The sequence below is a fragment of the Aphelocoma coerulescens genome, chromosome 4, assembly GCF_041296385.1.
Source record: "Aphelocoma coerulescens isolate FSJ_1873_10779 chromosome 4, UR_Acoe_1.0, whole genome shotgun sequence".
NCBI classification, from domain to species: Eukaryota; Metazoa; Chordata; class Aves; order Passeriformes; family Corvidae; genus Aphelocoma; species Aphelocoma coerulescens.
In genome coordinates this window covers 29,995,662-30,017,088 of record NC_091017.1, presented here as the reverse complement: position 1 = coordinate 30,017,088, position 21,427 = coordinate 29,995,662, and the positions used below count along the sequence as shown (strand labels likewise).

Below are 21,427 nucleotides of genomic sequence, written 5' to 3'. Positions count from 1 at the left end.
AACAGCTTTTTCCAGCGGTTTGCAGTGACATGCTGGAAATAACTAAAGTACCATTTTGGGGTGTCTTTTCTTTTTTAGAGGGGAAGGTAATATGTTTTGACAACTCTCTTGAAAATTGACTTTTGCAAATTAATAGGTAAAAATGAAAAGAGCTAGCCAATTGTCACTATAAAACAGCCTCCCGAAACAGATGGAAAACTATGTACAACTTCATGAAAAAACAGTTATTTTCCATGCTTGCTTTTGAAATCTACCCATATATCGTTCATGGGCTTGGAAAATTGCTGTGGAAATCTGTATATTCTCAGATGTGACTTTCCTTCTTCGCCTCAGCTTTGTTATGATTATGCAAATCATGAAGCAAACAGATGCTTATCAAAAACAGTCACTTGCTCTGGAGAACTAGATGAGTAAAATATTTCAAGACTATCCCAAATTTTGGCATATGTGCTGTAGTAAGAGAAGCAGTTTGGAATCTGAACCTTCTGCTCTGTGGCTGATGGCACCAGACAGGTACAAACTGTTGGTCTTCAAGGCAAAGTGCTGTTTCTGCCGTAAGCAGTGAAGAAGTCACTGTCCAGTTCATGGCAGCTTCTTCCAGCCTGTCTTGCCCTCTTTGTGGGTGAATTGATGTGTTTTTATGTGGTTGATGCCTCTAAAGCAAACTTGTGATGAGTTTTTTGTTGGTTTAGGGGGACCAAGGACAAGCTGGACCCCCTGGACCTCCAGGGCCACCAGGACCCAGAGGTCCTCCAGGAGATACTGGCAAAGATGGTCCTCGTGGGATGCCTGGCTTAACGGTGAGTTAGTCTGTTGCTGCCTTGGTGTCCAAATTTCTCTCCAGTGTATGCCAGCATAGTGTCAAAGACATTTTCTGAGGTAAGACTGGCAGGTAAGACATGCAGAAGCTGAACCACAGGCAGATTTCATGGTGTACCCGAAGTCCCACACACACAGAACAAGTGTATAGCAGGGCCAGAAGTAACACCAAGGTTCCTTGCCTCCCACCCCTGGCAGTGTCCCCACACTTTCTAAGGTTTCTCAGTTGCTCACTAATGTTTAATAGCTGTGTGAGGAGAGTCTGCTCCTTTCCATGAGTAATAAATGTTTCTATTCAAACTTCAAGGTAAAGCTGAATTTGAGACCTCGCAGTGTGGATGTGCTTTACTTTTCACTTCTTAATGGTTTAACCTCAAAAGTCGTGGAATAAAGTAATAAACTGCTAAAGCTGACGAAAGTATGATGAAGTTTGGAGTTAGATTCTGCCATCTCTAAACAAGAACAGTACCATTTTCTTTGACTCAGCCTCTGTTTCATTAGGACAAGCAGCAGAATCCAGTATATTGTGCATTGTTTGTTTTAGGCACAGTATCAATCCCACACTTTTTAAACAGATACCTAAACACATGACTTTTTAGCAAAGTACGTGTTTGATTTTGGTTTTATATTTTGTGGCCTCCTTAATTTTTATTCCTTTGAAAGACGTATCTTTCTTTCCATTTCCGTGAATGCCACTGTGTTATCAGTGTGGAAATGGAATCACAGACAGGAGGGAGACATGAAAACTGAAATGGCACATGTACAGATGCACACACACCTTCACATGCATGACAAGTAAAGATTGTGGCCAAGAAGACACATGGGGAACCAGCAAGGTGAGGACCAGCACTGGAAACAAACTTGTTTCTTGAAGGAAAAACATAGGTTGTTACATGAGGCCAGGACAGGCATAAATTTTTCCTGCAGGGCCTTTTTAGGTAAAACCAAAAAAAGAAATATCTACACTCTTGTTCTAATGCTATTCAGGTATTAACTGTCTAATATAGCATGACAGTAGTAAGATGCTGCTAAAATTTCCTGTGAAAATCCAGCAAAGCTTGCCAGTTGAAGCCTCTAGGACTCTAGGTCTGCTGCCGCTGTTGTTGTTTTGGCTTTATTTTTTACCACTACTGCCCTCATAAGTTCTAGCTCAAGGTTATGAAATGACATTAAAAGTCTGGAGCTCTCACTGGGATGCTTTACTTTGGCAGTCTTCTCTTGTTAATCCTGTGGCACATCAGACCTTGGGCCTCTTCTAGGTCTCCCTTGTGTTCTTTTATTGTGGTTAAATGGACTGTGGTCAGGAGAGCTGACGCTGGTTTGATCTGGCCAGGGCAAGACTGAAACCAGAATCCATTTCTGACTGCAGGGATAGTGCTTTAGTAATTCACATACATGGGGCTGGCAGAATCAGCTGGCCTTGCTGATTACAGTGTGGCTGCGTGTTGCTCTGTGCTTTTTAGCAAAGGGATCATTAGTGTTTCTCATAACAGGAAAGTCATCCATTTTATGCAATGAGGTCATTCCATTTTATAATAGTTCTGTAGTGATTTTGACTTTAGATGGCAAGAGAGAGTTTCTTTTTATAGTTTCTAAGCTGTGGCTATCTTAAGCCCTCTAACATTATGGAAAATCAGTTCATAATAGTGCTTTAGAATCAGATACAAACAAGCACTCAGGTAGAAACCATCCAGTTTGCTGCCACTCGCTACTGTTCTGTACCCTCAGATCAATGTTCCTGATCCTCAGAAGGCTTGTTCCTCCATGGCTGTGTGATACACAGTCACATAGGAGAGCTGTAAAGGGAAAACTTAACTGAGACGTAAGGACAGCTTTGTCTTTAAGGTAAAGACTTGTGTGGACCTTCGAGCTAGTGAGCTGAAAACAGCAGCTGCACTGTGCTGTGAGTTGGGGTGTTGCAGCATCACGCAGCTATAGGAGGATGTCCTTACAGGGACCAGTGACCATTAGGCAGACATTGCCTCTTTTGCAGGGTTAGAGAAAGCAGGGCTTCTATTCCAGCCTGTCCTTCTCAAGAAAGAAGGTTTACAATCACCACAGCTGTAAGGTGGTGTTTTGGGGCAATGACTGGCCGCAAACCAGTGCCTCCATTGCTTCTTTCTCCCAGCTGTCTCGATGTGTTTGCAGGTGCTGCGTGTTTGCTTCTGAGTGCAATGCACACACACCCAGAGAAGCAGTTCTGATTCTTTTCAGTTGCCAAGAACAACGACATCAGAACAGTTCTCGTCAATTTTAGGACAGGCTTTCTTTTATGACAGAGCTGCAAAAGAAGACCCTGCAGCTGTGCTGATACAATAGGGCATGGACTGCCCTATGCTCTGTTGGGTTTTCAAGGGAGTGATGTATAAACCAGACCACTAAAATGATAGGAGCTCTGGGGTTTTTGGATGGGTATTTTTAGCCCAAATTGTATGACTGATATGTTTTACTGTCTCTGTATGTGTTCATATGGGAAGAAAGGGGAGAAGATAGATTCTGTCTTTAGGTAGAGTTGTGCCTACAGAAAGAGAATACATTGGAAGAAAGATGGGTTACCATTTTGAAAGCCAATCCAGGTATTTAACAGCTGAGTAATTATTGCATTGCTTTAAAATACCAATATTCATGGTTTTATGGAACATGGTAATTGACAGTGGTAAATTATGCCTGCTGACTGAGGTGATGACACAGAACAGTAATCTTGGAATATGTAAACTATGGGATACAGCAGATACGTGAAAATAACCTTTCTGTGTCCTTCAGCACTGTGGAATGGAATATTATGTTTGGAACCAAGGGACAGAGTCAGAACACCAACATCTAACTCTTGCCTTGAGAATGATACCATTGCATGATTGTGGAGTAGTACTTCTAAAGATGTCTGTGATTTGGACTGCCAGGTTAAAAAGCAAAAATGTAAGAGTTTAATGTGCAGTTAGCTGCCATACCTGTTTAGGGATTTTTAAGATACTTTGTTACTGGATAGAAAACTGGATTCAAGACATGTTGCTGAAATTATTCACTCCTTTTTTTATTCAAAGGGCGAGCCAGGAAAACCAGGAGAACAAGGACTGACAGTAAGTATTCTTCCAGTTTGCTAAGAAAGTGTAACATGACACATACCTTTTAAAATGCTGTGTGTTTCCTAACCTTCCTTTGTCACAGGCTATTTGAAGCCTTATTTGTGAAGAAACACAAGAGAGAAAACATCCTCTGTTTAAATAGAGTCCCCTGTCACATAAGGCCAACTTCTTTAAGCTTGCAGAAGCAGAGGGAAATAAAACAGCTAAGGGCACAGCAAAACAAAAAAAAGAACCAAGCCAGGGGTTCACAGCTCCTGGCACCCCTTAACAGTGTCTCTAAGTTGAGCTGTTTCTACCTTGAGACCATTGAGCAGCACAGGAATCATCTACTTGTTTTACAGGCCAAAATTCAAGCTGTCTCTGTAGCAAGGACTCTGGACAGAACAGTGAAGACACAGCACTGAAACTCCCAGAATGTTCTCATCTGAGATTTCAGTTTTTTCCTCTGTGTGTGTCATTTGGAAATAAATTGAAACTCCACTGGTTGTAAATCAGTTTCAGCCACAGGTTAAGGCATCATAAGTTTCTGTTTCTCACATATTCCCAGAACTGTGGAACATGCAGTGATTTTTCTCCCTTAAGATCTCTCTAAACATGGTCATTTTTATTTTTATGAGAGATGACAGGTTGTAGCCCAAGGCATGTGGTTTTGATTCCTGAGTGCTTCTGAGGAGGAGGATTATCAGTAATAATCAGCTCAACAATCAGTGCAGATATGATTGCTATCTGAATTTGTGAAGCTTTAAACAGGCACAATGATATTTTACCTTGACAAATTACAAAACATTTTCAATTGACAACATCCAATATATTTTGAAAGAAAAAAACTAAGATTCTGAGACCTGGAAGTATCTGCTGTGATCAGGTAGTTAAAGGCCTGTACTTTTTCATTTTGCAATAAAGGTTTATCAATTTCAAAATCAAAGCCTCCCAAAGGTAGTACCTCATGTTTTAGCATGCTTCTGTGCTCTTTTTTAATCTGTTCTTCTGGTTTCTGAGGGCCTGGGAAGAATAGATGCAATAGCTAGGAAGGGAGCTTTTTTGGTTTGATTTGTTGTATTTGGAATATTCTCCTATTTGACCTCTGGACAGAACTCACTCAGGTTCTGCAATAGTGTCTTCTTTCTATTCAAGACCAGATCTGCCGAGTCACAGGATCCTTGAGGGCTTTTAATCCATCACCTTTTAGTCCCCATGTTCAGAGCATTCCCACTGCTCTAATGTAACCATCTGTTTGAAAGAACTAAAAAACTGCTACTACTCTGTTTCTCTAAATGCAGATGTGTTTAGATAGGAAGAAGAGGTGTTTGAAAATCAAATCAGCAAGCTTGAGTTGGAGAAAGATCCCAGAATGCATGAGTTTCCACCTCCAAATGTCTTCTTGAAAAGTCAGTCTGACAGCTTAAATGTTAGGTTGTGTATAGATCAAGTGAAGAGCATCAGAGTATCAGGGAGGTAATTAGTTTCTTTTTATTCTTCTTGGTGCTTCTGACATACTTGTTGTGCCAGTACAGATTTGCAGAGTCTCTTCTCTCTGTAAAATGTTACAATTATTCAGGGACTGTCTAGCTGCTTCTGACAATTTCCATCCTGCATTTCATGAATTTCCATATTGGAAATTCAGATACTGCTGCCAGAATAGCTGATTTCCCAACATGTATGTTGTAAGATTGCATTGCAAGAAAAAATAGGTATATTATGTGGTGAGGAGCACAGGCCCTTTGTTTGGGTTTCTTTTTGTGCATTTTTCACCTATTATTTTTTCAAAGTAAAGGAAAATGGTAGATGTCTGCCCAGAGGAGTTTCTAGGTTGTTTCTGCAGGGATTCTTTTCTAAGGACTTGCCTTTGTTTCACACCAAGAGTCTGCAGTCCGAGTTAGCTTCCTGTTTTTCTTCCCAATGAAATTGAAACTGGGAATCCAATGAGTTCCATAAAGTACTACCAGTCCTTGTCTCCCAAAGGTCCACATGTTGGAGTGTGCTGTGGTTTCCTACTTGCCCATGTGGCCAAGGCCCTTTCCAGTAAGATGCAAGTACTGTGGCATATATTCTGATTCTTCCTCCGAGATGGAGGCAGGATGCAGCCAAGAAGAGCGCTAAATGTTGGGAGAAAATCCCTACAGCTTGGGTGCACTTGCTGAAGGTTGTGGAAAATGAAGGCTATTTATAGCCTACAGGGTCACACTCTCAGAGGCTTTAAATCCCATTCTGCTCTTCAAGTTAAGGAGAGCAGCAATCCTGACCTCTGGATTATGATAATGGGGACAGAACATTTTTCTCTTTCAAAAGCATTTTTTACACCTGAATTTGGTGACATGCCTTGGTATTTCTAGATGAATGTACATGTTATTGATAGAGCTGTCAAACTTAGTACCTGTTAACCAGCAGTGTATGGCTTTGAAATGACTTAGTTTTCTGTTTTCTCACAAGAAGGGGAATAAATTTCTTGAAGAGTACATGGTACAGCAACAGAAATAGGTAACGGTGTTTTCCAGCTTGTTCCTCGGATGTGAGGAAGCCTCACAAGTGTGTGACACACGCTGAGTAAGGTGTGACACACTGTGTGAATCAATACGTGCGGGTAACCAGGGCAACCATGGAGCCACAGCTGAAATGCAAAGACAAGATTTATTTCATTAGCTCACTAACAGCACCAGGTAGCTGGGACACACAGAGCCACAGCTCCATTAGGCTCAGTTCATCCTAGTGAAAAGAGACGCACACTGGTGTAGGCTCTGTTGGGCTCAGTTCATCCTAGTGCACAGCAGGGGTGGGGTGGGGCTGCTATTGGCCCAGATACATCAAAGGGTTCCTGCAGGAGCAGTTTATCACAAGGCTGTGCTTCTAATGAGCACTCTCTCTCCCAGCAGAAGGCTCAAGTATGTCTGTGACAGTGTATTATCTCCACACAGGAATTCTGCTTCTCGAAACAGGCAGACGATGAGCAACAGTAGGCATAATAAGTGGAGTTTCCCCACAACAAAATTCTTAGTGTTCCCAGCTGCAAGGTCACTTTGAGTGAAATTATTTCCTCCTCGACAAATCTTGTGGGTTTCACCCTTTCCTCCCAACACCTGCTCAGGCAGTGTGTGCCTTGATGTACAGAAAGTTAAAATTACTTTAATGCATTTGGAATTCTGGCAACGTTCATGTTCTCCTTTCAATGGATCAGGAAATCCAGTGACTCTAGTGACAAGACGGCAGTTTGCTCCAACTGAGAATCTGCTGCCATAGTTTTCTTCATATTTAATGAAGTTCTGTGTTGGGAAATAAAAAGAAAATTATGTTTCAGGGTGATGTTCTGAGAGAGGGCAGTAATAACCTTTCTCCCTGTCAGGCGGTAGAGGTTTGCTTGGACGATATGCAGAGAATGACAGTGTTTGAGTTCTCTGACATGAGTTCTGCTTTGGCACAAGAGAGTTCAACTTCAAGACAAGGAATGGCCTTTCTTTTTCCCTATTTCCAGTGTAAAAAAAAGTGTGGGTTATGGCATGGTAGTGGGACAGTTTAGGATGTGGGAGGTTTAGTTGTTTAGTTGTCAGGAGTCTCTCATTCTCTGCTAAAAATCATTCCAGGTTGTCCAAATGCCAGCCATCTTTCTTTTGCTCGTCTGTCCTTATGGTTGAGATGCTTGGGAGAACTCTTTGCAAGGGTTTTTTGGCTCTGTTTGTTGCTGTGTCAGAAGGAATATGTTTTTTCTTTGAGCCAAGAAATTTCAATTTCTTTTTAGGTGAGATGGAGATTTAAGTTGTAAAGATCTGACTGCATGCATCTTTAATGTTAGAAGAGAATGAAAGAATGACTAGTAGTTGAAATTTGTGTCTGGTTTCCATGACACTTGAAAGCCCTGCAAGATGTACTTTCTTCAAGAGTTGAAGGTATCATTCCTCTGTGCAGAAAGGATTAAGAGAATTCAGAGGCAGGCCAAGCAGTGGGGTGACCAGAGGGATTAAGTTTTGAAATATTATGTGGAACAAGAAAAATGTGTGCTGCTCAAGAGAGAAGGCCAGTAGTTTCCATAGCTTTTCAACCTTCTCAGTTAAAGTTGTGTCCTGCCTCTCATAATTCATCCTGCTTCCCCTGCCATTTGTCTGCAATTCTTGGTGATAAAGACTCTTGAATACCATACAAGAGTTTTTCCAGTTTATCTTCTCATTTTCAGAATGAATAATAGATGGATTTGGAATTCGTTTCTACCCAAGAGTTAGGATTTCTGGTTGCAGGCTATTCATGAGAACCTAGAGTCAGTGATGGAAAATATTAAAGGCTGATACTCATAGATCAATGTGTTCAGATTCATAACATGCAGTGGGATAGAAGTGCGTGCATGGGATGGTTTTGTTCCTAATTTCCATGTGGGAGATTTTTCTGTGCTTTTATGTGTAAAGTATTTTACACTAGTTCATATGAATAAAAATGTGGAATATTAAAATATGCTATGTTTTCAGCTCCTTTTTTTCAGAAGGAAATTTAAACATGTTTAGCATACAGCGACTTCTTGTCAGTGGAAGAAAACCTCCATGTATTATTTTCTTCCCCAAAATAGGCTTTAAAGACAGATAAGTAGTTTTGCAGATGTTTTACAGGAACAGAATGCTCCAGAATAACCAGAGAACTCAGGTAAAGGTGTCTCTTTGCAAAAGAACTCTATACTATAATGATTAACACAAATGCAAAATCCCTCTTCTTTAAGATACATTGTTTTCCAAACTAGTACTTTTGTGCTTATACAGACTTGCTGGGCATCTGTTCAAGAAAATAAAAGGTAATGTTATTGCTTTTACTGGTTGTTCAAAAAAAGGAGGATGTTCTTCCAAAGGATATAGCCATATTTGTGAACGACACTGGAAAAGTGTAACCTTGCAGTTAAGTCTGAAAAATGTCACATCTTTAAAATGAATTAACACTATTTTTCATCTTAGGTTAAAATGAACTCACAGGGACCAAGCAGAATTGTCTGGGAAGTGCTGCTGGTTTCAATTCAGTCTTTCAGGCCAATGGTCAAGGCCAGCTTCTCAGCTGCTGTGAATCTTCATAGCTCCTCTGGGAAGCTACTAATTGTGATTTTTGTTTTCAATGGCCAGAGTTCTGTAGGCGCCTTCTTTGTTTTATTCTGGTAGCATGTTCATAGTAAATTTTATAAGGTGTTGTTCTTAAGCTGTTTAGCTGCAAAAGTTTATGAGAGCTAGCAGATGAAATGGAAATTCTCAGCCTGTGCCTTTCATAGCAACTGTTCTTGTTCTTCACCAGTACAGTTGCACTGGGCTTAACTTGCTGGAGATCTCATGAAAAATAGTCAGGCATTTTGGAACCTCTGCACTTCAGTAATGGCTGCCACAACAATGACTAAACGAATGAAGATAAGAAGCTCTTCTTGAGCACTAATTAATACTTACTGCAGCTTTTTTTGTCGGTTAAGGTAGATGGCATGGGAGAGGGTCACTGCTTTATGAGAAGTTATAAGAGGTTTTTCATCATAGTTGATCTGTTTTCTTAGCTGATCATTCTTATATCTAGGTGATGCATCAATATTACAGCATTGAACATTTCAATACCAACATTCTAGAAACTGTAATCTTTATGAAACACTCCTCAACCATGCAGGTACATATTTTCAGAATTTTACACAAAGGCAATGGGATCCAGACAGAAGATCTGCTGAAGTGCAGGTGAATGCTTTGTATGAAGCCTATGCTTCCTTTTCATGTATATTTGCTAGTTCAGGTTTCCATTTTCAGTTCTTTATGCCATTAGACTGGTAAGATATTGGTTTGTGAGAATGAGGAAGGGATCATCCCCTGTACTCAGCACTGGTGAGGGAGCACCTTGAGTGCTGTGTCCGATTCCGGGCCCCTCACTACATGAAGGACATTGAGGCACTGTAGAGTGTCCAGAGAAGAGCAGCAGAGCTGCTGAAGGGGCTGGAGCACAGGTCCTGTGAGGAGCAGCAGAAGGAGCTGGGGGTGTTTCACCTGGAGAAAAGGAGGCTCAGGGGTGACCTTCTTGTTGTGTATGGTTACCTGAAAGGAGGTTGTAGCCAGGTGGGGTTTGATCTCTTCTCCCAAGTAACAAGTGATAGGACAAGAGGAAAGTGCCTCAAGTTGCATTAGTGGAGGTTTAGATTGGCTGTTAGGAAAAATTTTGTCATGGAAAGAGTTGTCAAGCATTGGACCAGGCTGCCCAGAGAAGTGGTTTAATCACCACCGCTGGAGTTATTTAGAAGGTGCGTAGATGTGGCACTCAGGGACGTGGTTTAGTGGTGGACTTGGCAGTGTTAGGTTGACAGTTGGGCTCAATGATCTTAAACATATTTTCCAATCTAAATGATTTCATTATTCTATTCTAAGTGTTTAATGATTCTTACAGGCAGCAAAGGGGAAAGATCTGTTCTCAGGAACAGTCCTGGAAGTTCTTTTGTTTCACAGAAATACAGGCACATTACTTCCTAGTGACCTTCTGGTTACAAAGAGCTTTTACTTTCACAGAGGGTATGGAAGTAAAAAACCACAAACTTTTGCTTGTTTTGTTGTTCTTTGGTTGTGTTTTTTGGGTGGTTTTTTTTGTTTGCAAGGCTTTGGAATAAGAGAGTTTTTTATGACAGTGTATTGCACCATTGTGACCTATTTTGCTGTATAACTTACTCAGTATACAGAAACATTCATGTTTTCATTATATTTTTGTTAGGCATTTTCATTTGGTGTTTGTGCTCATTGTCCATGAACTCTGACACCTTGTAAAACAAATCATTATTCCTGCCCCAGACCTGCAAATTGAAAATGCCCCAGCTTTTTATTTCATACATTTCTTCAAACATTAAGCAACCGAGTCCCTAGAACTTGAATACAAAAGTACCTTGAGAGGGTTGCTAATGTACGACACCCTAAATTAATCTCTCTCTCTTTGAAACTGCAGCTTTAACCTTTACAGGGCAGAAGTTTCTTGTTTTGCAGGTTGCTAAAACACAGGGAACATATTAAGCATAAAAGGAAAATATAATTGTAACATTAGAAGGGAGGTGTAGTAAGAAAACTGGACCCCAAACTTTGTTTTAACTACATTTAGCTAAATCTTTTCAGTTTGATTTGGTTTGGGGGGGGGGGTTGCTTGTTTGTTGGGTTTTTTGTTAGTTTTTGATGTGGTTTGTGTTTTGGTTTTTTTTAAATTTATTTTGAATAGTTACTTGTTAAGGACAAACTGGAATGTCCAAGTTCATTCAATCATTTCTATTATGCAAAGACTTGACGTGCTTCAGTCTCTGGAGTTTTGGCTGATTTCCAAAAACAATGATGTAAGAATGCCATTCATAGTGGAAATATTTTACCTTTTAAAAACACAATTGCATAGAAGACTTTTGTACACATTTGTTTATCCTTAGTTACCCAGTTTTCCAAGTATTTAGGTATTATCAATAATTCTCTGTCTCCAGAGAAACACAGAGAGCAGCTGAATTTCTTTGGAGCAACACACCTTGTTTTTCCATCCTCCTACTGTGAAGTTACTTGAATGAGAACCTATTTCAGAGAAGCCCTGCCACAGCTTCCTTGCTAGTTTAGTCAGTTGGACATGATGGCAAAGGGCTCTTCTGAAATGTTCATGATGGCTGAAAGAGTTAGAACTATTTTTTATTTTCATTATATTTTGTTATCTTCCTATTCTGGGCAAGTCTTGTAACCAAAATTTTCAGCCTTCGCAGTTGAAATTCCTCTGCAAATGTGTGTCAATTTGAGGAAAAATGGCATAATCCTCAAAAATGCTGAGCAGTTACTTCATCTGAACAGTTTTCATATACTTTCTTTGAAATTTTTGAAGTCTAGATGCTCTTTATAAAATGAGTTTTTTGACATCAATTGCCAATGGTTTAGAAGTTGATTCTAAGTATTCCTACATGGAAACTCTGGCAGCTTTCAATGATGCAGGCAAAAGACAAATATTTGCTATCAACGTAATCGGCATAGACTATTATGGAGTGATTTATATATATATATGTAGTTAGCAGGTAAAAAATTCTATACCTCTGGGATTGTTTTGTTTTCTTGATCAGCTGATGGTTTTAAAGGGCTGGGGTTTGTTTTAGGTCCTTCATATACCCAGGTATGATGGTGACAGAGGCTGAGTGGCAATATTACCTGTGGTGTAGTTGCAGCCTCCAGCTGATGGAGATAACTGCACGTTCCATGTGTGTGTGGTCACTGCAGAGCCGAGGCTTTGGGCTTGAGGGGAATGAGGTGGGGACCTGTGGCAGCAGCTCTGCACTGACTGCCAGGACCCAGGGGCAGAATAGCTGTCCAGAGGGAAGCTTAGCTGAGCATTTAAAAGCATCCCTTTGGTTGTGCTGGAGCAAACAGCAGCGCTGGGATATTGCTGCACCTGTTTACGGAACACAGAGCAGTTGAAGGAAAACAAAGAAAAAAATCAAAACAAAGCATCCTGAGGAATTGGTTGGAAACTTTCACATATTTCTTGCCTTCTGCTTCTGTTTTAAGACTTACATAGAGATTTTGGTTGCTGGTCTTACTGTCTGTTTCTCAAGTGGGTACCACAGCATGCTCCCCCATTCAGTAGAATAATATGGGGGAAAAAATCCACATGTTCATGTGGAATTTTCTACAGAGATTCTTTTAAAAGCTATCATTTACACCTCTGGAAATGAGCTAAAGCCTTGTTGTTTGTTTTGGGGTTTTTTAAAAATTTTCTTTGTTTTATTCTTTCATATTTTTTTCTTTCTCCCAGATTTTATTTACTTGCTTATTTCTATCTCTCCAGTGTCACTCTGTGCCTTGCTCAGAGATTGTAGGTAACTCTAGAAAAGTAGGCACAAATCTGAGGTGTTGTACAGGTTTGGGTTTTTTGTTTTGTTTTTTTTTTTTAAAGTAGTTTTCTGTTAGTAACTTAATTTCACATTTTCTGTTAAGTGTCTGCCTGCTGGCTTATGTGGGGGAGAGATGAGAGCTGTCAATGGATGAGCTATTAAGTTTCCAGTGGCTTTGAGCCTCTTTCCCAATGCTAGGGAGCAGTGTGTTAAAGAAAAATTGTTTCTATTCAGGTATGTTTTGTGGTCAGAACATTCTAAGGATAAGAAGCACTTGTTAAATTGTGAAATGTATCAATTTAGGTAAGCTTTTATTTGAAATTGGTTTTCTGAGTCAATACGATACTGTTTCTGAAGGTGGCTGTACTGTTGAGGACTGTTCTTGTCATCAAGTGGCTCAGTGGATGTTAAACACCAGGGCTACTTCCAGTCTGAGTAAAGGCTTTAGTACCAGAAATGGAAAACTTTTAATTGCATAAGATATTCATTGATAAGTATCTGCTGCTTCTTTTCTCTGAGTGATTCATTTTAAAGACACCCTAAGAGCAAGACCATGCTACTATGTAAATATTTGCATATTCAGTAACTCATCTGGAGAAGCTGGAATGATTTCAGGGATGAGGAGAAAATTCTGGGGAAAAAAAAAAGTTTTCTGCAATATCTTGAATTATATCCATCCCACAGGCTGACAGCTGCAAGCACCAGGCACAAAGTCCTCAACAGAGAATACGTTTAACAGGTTGCTTTAGGGGATAATATTAGTAAGTGAATTATCCTTTTACCTTCATACAGTAGTATTGTGTTAAGAGCTCCCAAATGGTAATTTAATATAGCTGAAGGTCTTTAGAAGGTTTTAATAGCTTCTTAAGTAGTTATAAACTGATAGATCCATCCCTTGGACATAAAAATAGCTGGTATGATCTGTGAAGGGGGTCTTCAGTTGTTCTGTATTCAGTTTGGCCTACTGATGGAGGGATTTTTCCTAAGACATGAAGTAACCCCAAATTGTAGCTGGTTAGTACACAACAGGTCAACAGACCTGATGCCCAGGATATAGACATTTGGAGCCTATTTTGATAATGTTGATGCAGGAAAAGCACTAGTTTGAGCATTAATTTTTTGGAGTTTTTAAGATGCTAGAGAAACTTGTGTCTTTCTCACAGAAGAAAAGGATGGTGTCAGGCACTTGAAGAAAGGGAAAAACACTATTTGTGGACTTGTTATACTTGTGGTTCCTCACCCAGCAGATCACTCACTCTCAGGCACTTACTGAAAAGAAGACTTGATTTAAACAGCAGGTATTTTGAAACATGGGGAGCTGGGGACATTTTTCTCCATCTGAAAAATATATTCAGATGCTGCTGTGATCATCACCAGTGCTGAGTGCTTAGGTACTTTTGCTTTCTTTTGAAGACAAGGGAGTAAAATTGTCACCCTCTACCTCAGAGGTGGGTTTCCTTTATCAGAATCTGTTTGTACAGTTCACAATACTCTCTTCCAGTTAAGACAATCAGGCAAAAGTTTGGAGAAGCAACATTGATCTGTGCTTTTGCAGGTTTGATGCCAAATCTTAGACACATGAATTGACATTTAAAACTGCAAGGCTTTCATCTGCATCAGTGGGTACAGCACCCAGAATTACCACCAGTGGAGCTTTTTCCTGTTAGCAGTTTAAAGTTGCATTGGAGCAATGTTCCAGCAAGCCCTGCATCTACCAACAGTGGAGAATTCTGCCTAACTTCACACTAATTTCAGAATAAAATCAGCGTCAAATTTTGAAGCAGCAATCCTTTTGTTTTTCTGACTAAATGCAGTTCTGTTATCAATCAGTTATTCTTTTATTCTTTCTCACATTAGGAGGATTTGGATTCCCCAGTTTTTGTGGGTTTTTTTGCACCCTCATGGCCTCAGAATTCACCTTGCTTGATACAGCACCATCATGCACAGTTTGCACCAGTGCCTGTAGTAGGAGCCTCGGGACAAAAGTGCATAGAACTCTGGTGGACGTGGTCTGGCTGTTACCAAAACAGACTGCCAAAGTGTCCAAGACGGTTGCTTGATCTACTTTGTACCTGTTTCTTCTGTCTATTGTGACCACCTGGGTACTTCAGAGGCACCAGATGAGAAATGGGTCCTATCACTATTGATGAGACTTGGACTCCTGTATGACATTAAGCAGTTAAGCTTTCCTAAGTTGAGATGTCTCTTCCTGCCTTCTCAGGTCATGGGGACAAAATGCTCCTAAGAGCATTTTTAACAATTTCTGAAGTTAATGATTTTTCTCTTCACTTGCAAATGATGGCACACATGATATATATATGTTGGGTATAACACAGTCATGTGTGCTGATACTTAGAAGATGGGAAGACTTTGAGGTTTATGCTTCTCTCTATCTTAAAAATACTTGTTTGCATAAACCTTGTTTTTATGCTGACAAGCTGATATATTACTGTGGACACACAACTGGCTGTTAGCTGACATAAGAGAGAGAAAAAACACAGTCATCTTAATGCTGAGAGATTTGTCAGTATTAGAAGAAACAGATGGCTTGCAAGAGATTAGAAGGGGGAAAATTTGAGTATTCTAGTTAGTAGTTAGATCAGTTCCAAAAGTGAAAAGATTCATTGTGCATTTTGAGCATAAACTTTTACTTTTCCTTGATTTATAAAACATCAGCTGGTTTCAGTCCAGTATCAGAGTGCTTACACAATAAGACAGTCTTAATTATTCATTTGAGTTTAAATTGGCTGGAGTTTTGATGTTAATTGAATTGTTTTCCCTTTGCAGGGACCTCAGGGGCCTCCAGGACAAAAGGTATAGTATAAACAACAATACTGTGAAAGTGATTATTCCTCCTGTGCCAAATTGCAAGCAGAAAAGGTGAATGGAATAAGCTACTGTACAGTGCATTGAATCAATTAGCTTAGGTTCTGAATTTTGCTTTTGCAAAATGCAGCCCTATAATGTGAGGCACAAGATTTCTCATTTCCCCCATCATAGGAAGTTGAAGCAATGCAGAGCAGACTGTTTTCAATCTGTCTGCTTAGCTTTCAGGTGAAAAGGTCACGATAATTTTCTCATTCATACACTGGTACGATTAGGAAACCAAAGTTAAAACATTGTGAAAGGTGGGGAGATAAAGTTTCTGATTAAATGCATGTCCTTACTCAAGTAGATCAGTGCCATATGACTAAAGAATTGACCAGCAGAAACAAAGGACATAGGTGTTGCTGATAAATAGTGCTTGGTTGGTGGTGTTCAGGTGGTCTGCTGGTGTCTTCCTGTTCCTTCGGTAACCTGAGACCTGACTTCCTGGGAATGCCTTCAGCGTTATTTACACTCATTAAAGCTGACTGCCTCAGTTTGATTGAGTGAGTTTAGGATTTATGGAATTACGCCATTAAAACAGTCCTCAGAATATCAGCAATAACAGCTAGTTAGTGGTACTTCTCCAGCATCTGACCCACATACCACCAAGGCGAGTAATTTTATAGCTGATTTCAAAAGATTGAAAACTTGTATGAAAGGTATTTAATAAAACAGCTTTAATTGGTATAAAGGAACCAAAAAAGAGGAAGGAATAAGCAGTATTGACATATGTGAGAAAGATACCTGTTTTTCTTCTTCTGAGATAATGTTCTTTAGAGTGAAGGTTTGCTTGCATCTGTTAAAATGAAACTTTTAACAAAAGAAAGAAAAACCTGTGATATGTAAAAATATAATCCCAAAGTATATAAATTGATGGATTTCTGGCAGCTGTGAGCTGTACAGAGTTTGCAGGCTGTAGGAGAGGACTACCCTTCGTGTTTGGCAGTGTGGGAATGTGACATTTTAAAGCTGTACTCATGTCTAAGCTGCCATTATAAAGTTATTCCCTAAGACTTGTGGAGAAGGATATTTTGCATGTACAGCATCAGCAAAACCCATGTGCCTTAAACTTTCAAATATCTGATAAACATTTACTTACCATGGTAGAATCAGCTTCATGTTACACTTTTTAACGTCCTGTGTTTTGTAAGAAAAATAATCAGCTTTCACTGAGAGGAGAAATTGTTACATTTAGGATAGTTGATTGAGGCTGATGGTTTAGTGCCCTCCTGAGCTTTATGTTCTAGTTTTCTGGAAAAATGATACAGAGATGTGAGAATGTTCACTCAGGCCCCTTTGCAGTGGCTAAAAGCCATGACCCTGCATCCAGCAAGAAAAGACAACAAGGATGCCAAAGTGGAACCTTTGGGAGAAAGGGGGAGAGAGCATTGTGGGTCATGGAGATATGCTGGGATTCAGTCTATTATTTCTTACTGATTCAAAGCTCTGTTATTAGCTCTTGGAGGGTTTTTGAGACCCTCATGAGTTGCTTCCTTTTCCTGTTTCACAGGATTTCCCAACTCTATTCATTGACAAACGTGTGAATCCATTTTGGATGCATTTCCTTTGGGTGTTGGTGATTTTTGACTAAACCAATTGTAAAGACACCTCTAACCACAACAGGGGAGAAATGCCATGCACCAATTCTTTCAGTTCCCTTGCTGAGCAGCACCATCTTTATAAGATAAGAGGAGAACGCTGTGTAAGCAGACACAGCTTTTGTGCTTTCCTCATTCATCGTGTTTTCACTGAACTTCCATAGCAAGTTGCACAAGGGCCTTCAAAAAAATTGTCCATCACATACAAACTTACAGTATGAGACCTTTGTAAACAAGATCCCTTCAATGTTATATAAATCAATGTTAATATTTTGTTTTCTTTCTTCGCCCCTTGTGTTCAGCCTGTATTGACTTATTAATTTTGATTATGCTAATATTGGTGCACTTTAAAATTGTATCTATGATTTGTACTGTCAGACTGAATCACTGCAGATTATCTCTTAAAAGCCTTGAGATGGATTGGTGCTATAAGTTATTGAGCTTGAATGATCCCTCCAGAAGCATTAATAGTTTTGTTCAGGTGCTATGTTCAATTGCATAAGATCAGTCTCAAAATTTATTGAGAGCATTACATGGAACAGCATTTTAATTCTTACATTTCTTGTGAAGCTTCCACAACATTACAAAACATGAGCTTAAAGCTTGTTCCTGGAAAAGGCCATACAGTCATTAAAATGTACAACATGAGAATATGTCTAATTAGTATAAAATCTCAACTGAAAGGAGAGCTCAGCTTGGATGAAAATGAGTTTTTGAAAAATTTATTGCAGCTACAATAAGCAAGCATTCACCATTATTTCTAAATACTGTATTACGAGATGAAAGGTTTCATGACCTGTTTAATTTGCTAAACACTGGCGTCTGTTTCCCTCCAGGGTTCTGTTGGAGTGCCTGGTGTTCCAGGGAGAGATGGACAAGTGGTGAGTTCTCTGACTTTGTCAGCACTGCCATTATTTATGTAGTGGATTAAAGCAATTTTGGGCTTGTTCACATGAGCAATATGCAACCTTATATCCAGAGCTGTGGTTTCAAATTGGCTTCATGGAAAGAACATATAATGTGCTTTGTGCTCAGAAGTAATTTTTTTCTAGTTTTACCTGAACAGGCAGAAAATGTAATTAATTCAGCTGAAAGTCTGGTGTTCAGATTTGATGATGACTGATAGGTTGCAGAAAGAGATGCATATTAATAATGTGTTACTTTAGCCAGCATATTTACAAACAAAGGGTTTTTCACTTTTTGTTAATTTGGTCCCATGATGCAAACACTTACGTTGATATCAGGTATTGATACAGTGCCCAATACATTGTTAATACAACCAATAAATAGAGAAATAAAAAGAGATGAAAACACAGCTGGAGAATAATGTGAAACGAAATTCTGAGGATGAAAACACAGAGAAATAAATCAAACAGAAGTATTTTTGAACACAAGTAGGAGGAAATGCTAATTTAGGCAAGTCACTGTCATCTCTTAGTAAAGTCATAGTTCAGAACAGCCCTCCATAAGGAGAGGTCACAATAAAGCAGCAGGGCTGTGTTACAGCATTGCTAAGGTTTCTTGGCAAATCTGGGTGATGAAGTTTAGATAGTGTACCTCCTTGATTGTACAGAGCATTATCCATCTGTTGTTCTCACAAGCCCTAACATTCCTAGTGATCTTCAAAAGCACTGGCAAGGGATGCCAAAAGGAAAATGTAATATATATATATATGTTGACCAGGTTCAAGCAGCAACAGATGGTAGTGTATAAGGGTTGTTGTAGACAATCCTCTCTTGCTTCTGCTTCCCTCACCAAGAGGCCAAGGAATAAAAGTGTTAAGATGTTTCAAATAATTTGCTTTTAATTCTTCTTCCCTATAAAAAGAAATAAAAAGAGGAGGATGTATTGTTTCTGATAGCATAATACATAGTATTAGACCTGTGTTTTGAGAGTGGTTATAAGAAATGATGTAATAATCATTTATTTCACTATAGTGATATTTATTTCACTATAGTGATAGGAATTTATTTATAAATTACTCAGAGTAGTGCAACTAATGTGGAACAGCAAAATAACAAATATTTAGAATTTTTATATATATATATATATATATATATCTCCTACCGGAACTTATAAGAAAATAATACGAAACAAATGTGCATTAAGTCCTCATATTTTATAGCTGCATTCAGTTGAAACACGAATGGCAGACAGTGCTTACCAGCTCAGATGCTGTTGCTGTATATAATTCAAGTAATTTTTGTGGTTGTGGTCACTATGGCTGAAGTGCGAGTGAAAATATACTTTGTAGCTTATCTGGGTATGCATTAATGTGTAAGAAGACTGGATAGGGTGAAGTTGCAAACCACATTGAATAGAACAGAACTGATGATTCATATTTTATTCAAAAACTTTATTTCTAATAATAATCGTACAAACTCCAGCCAGAAATATTCACTCAGATGAGCACAAAAAATTGCTGATAATGAAATGTGTCAAATGTGTGATTAATATGTCATTTTAGGAGACAATGAATTTTTTTAAGCTCTATGGCAAGGTTGTTGCATGTTTATTTTTAGGAGACCACATAGACCTGCAGTGATGTTTAAGGGGGCATAAAAGAAATACGCAACTGAACATTATGGGAAGATGCAAACACATATGTAAATGCTGATTATTAATTTTAAATTGTGCTTTAAAAACAAATGCCAAAAATTTTCAATTTATGGGTGTCTGTTTATTTGATTTACTTCAACATTTATAACATCTATAATGTCAAAGACATTTTAAAATTATTACCACTTTATTAAAAATGTCAGTGGGTTTTTAGTGTAGCTGGACTGCTTTACTTTTGACCTTCAAGAAGAAAACTAAATTGTTAAAGTAAAACATAAGTACCAGGACAAAAGCAACACAGATAAAATGAATTGCTGTTGCATTCTTTAGTTTGATTTCCCAACTGTTGGTCGATACTGACTAGAAAGCACTTATTTCCTTATTTGCAGAAAATATATTATTTTCATATAAGATGAGGCCATTGAAAGTTGAATGTTGCTATCTCTTTAAACAAATGGATAAAAAAATTCCATTAGCTTGGAAACAGTGGTAGAAATGAAGTTTAAACTGAGGCAGTGTTTGTCTAAACTTAGGAAGTATAATGCAGCCTAGGACTCCCATGTTAATATTTTGCTACCAGAAGATCAGTTCTTCCAACTTCTATGAAGAAACAGATTCTCAGTGCAGTGTGACACAGAAGATATTGTTGGATGAGGACCAGAGTGGTGATTTTTAGAGTTGGGCTGTACTATGAGCCAGCTGCTGTCACTCCTGGCTTTACTCATTCAGATTCATGTTGATTTGCAGAATAGCTGGATTCAGCTTGCATGTGTGATGCGAGTCACCCCCTTTTTAGAAGTTACGTAGTTAAAAGACTTTACAAAAGCCTTACTGTCTTGGTTGCCTGTTGGTCAGTGAGCTTGCTCTGTCAAACAGCAGCATGTGCAGTGCACTGAGTTCCAAGTTAATATTTCTTCTTAGTTTAAAAGTCAGTGAGTGTTAAGCACATGCTTAAAATTAGGAGTATGAATGCTTTTCTCATCTGGACAATGAAGTATTTTTCAGCCAATGTATGTCAGCAGTGAATTAGCTTTGCTCTCTCCTTAAGCAGTTGAACAAAAGACTTAGGTCATCTCCATCTTCTACGTGTCTCTGTAATTTTCCTTTTTCTTTCCTTTCACTTCTTCTTTAATTGAAATAGTGGGCTATGGGAGACGATTGACAAGTCTGACCAATAGGTCTGGGAATGAGATCATAAATTCTGAGTGCACTTAGAACAGTTTTCTAATCCCTTAACATATGAACCATTTCTCTTGGACAATCTCTAGATATTAGAGTAAGTGTAATTTTACACAACCCACATGTTTTTGCAGGGCTGTTAACTAATAGATTTTTCTTGTATTCAGAGTAGCAAAACCACCGCCATAAAACCTTCACACTTTTTTTTTTTTTTTTAATGCCAAACCCAGTGAAACATTACAGGTAGTCTTGCAAGGACATTTACAATCTTCATTTGTTCCTACATTTGAGAAACTACAGCAGGTTTATCTTGAGAACAGTACTGCAAAGGAGCTGCTTGATACTACCTGCAGCTGGAGAGAGTGTTGTTTCTGGGATGGACCAAAACCTGCTGAGATAAGAAGGAGAGTCTTTCTGAGTGCTCCTTTCCCTTTGCAGACTGTTGTGCAAGCCACAGATTGCTTTCTATCATGATGCAGTGGCCGATAAACTTCCCTGTCTCCATCCCTGGC

At 39.0% G+C, this 21,427-nt stretch overlaps 1 protein-coding gene across 1 annotated transcript in view; it reads left to right on the top strand.

The window, feature by feature from the left end:
* Positions 1-21,427, top strand: part of COL25A1 (collagen type XXV alpha 1 chain) — a 309,918-nt gene that overhangs the window by 212,917 nt on the left and 75,574 nt on the right. The window contains exons 9-12 of the mRNA XM_069012103.1: positions 693-800; positions 3,861-3,896; positions 15,499-15,525; positions 18,014-18,058. Coding sequence (XP_068868204.1) covers positions 693-800; positions 3,861-3,896; positions 15,499-15,525; positions 18,014-18,058 — 216 coding nt within the window. The remainder of the gene's footprint in view (positions 1-692; positions 801-3,860; positions 3,897-15,498; positions 15,526-18,013; positions 18,059-21,427) is intronic.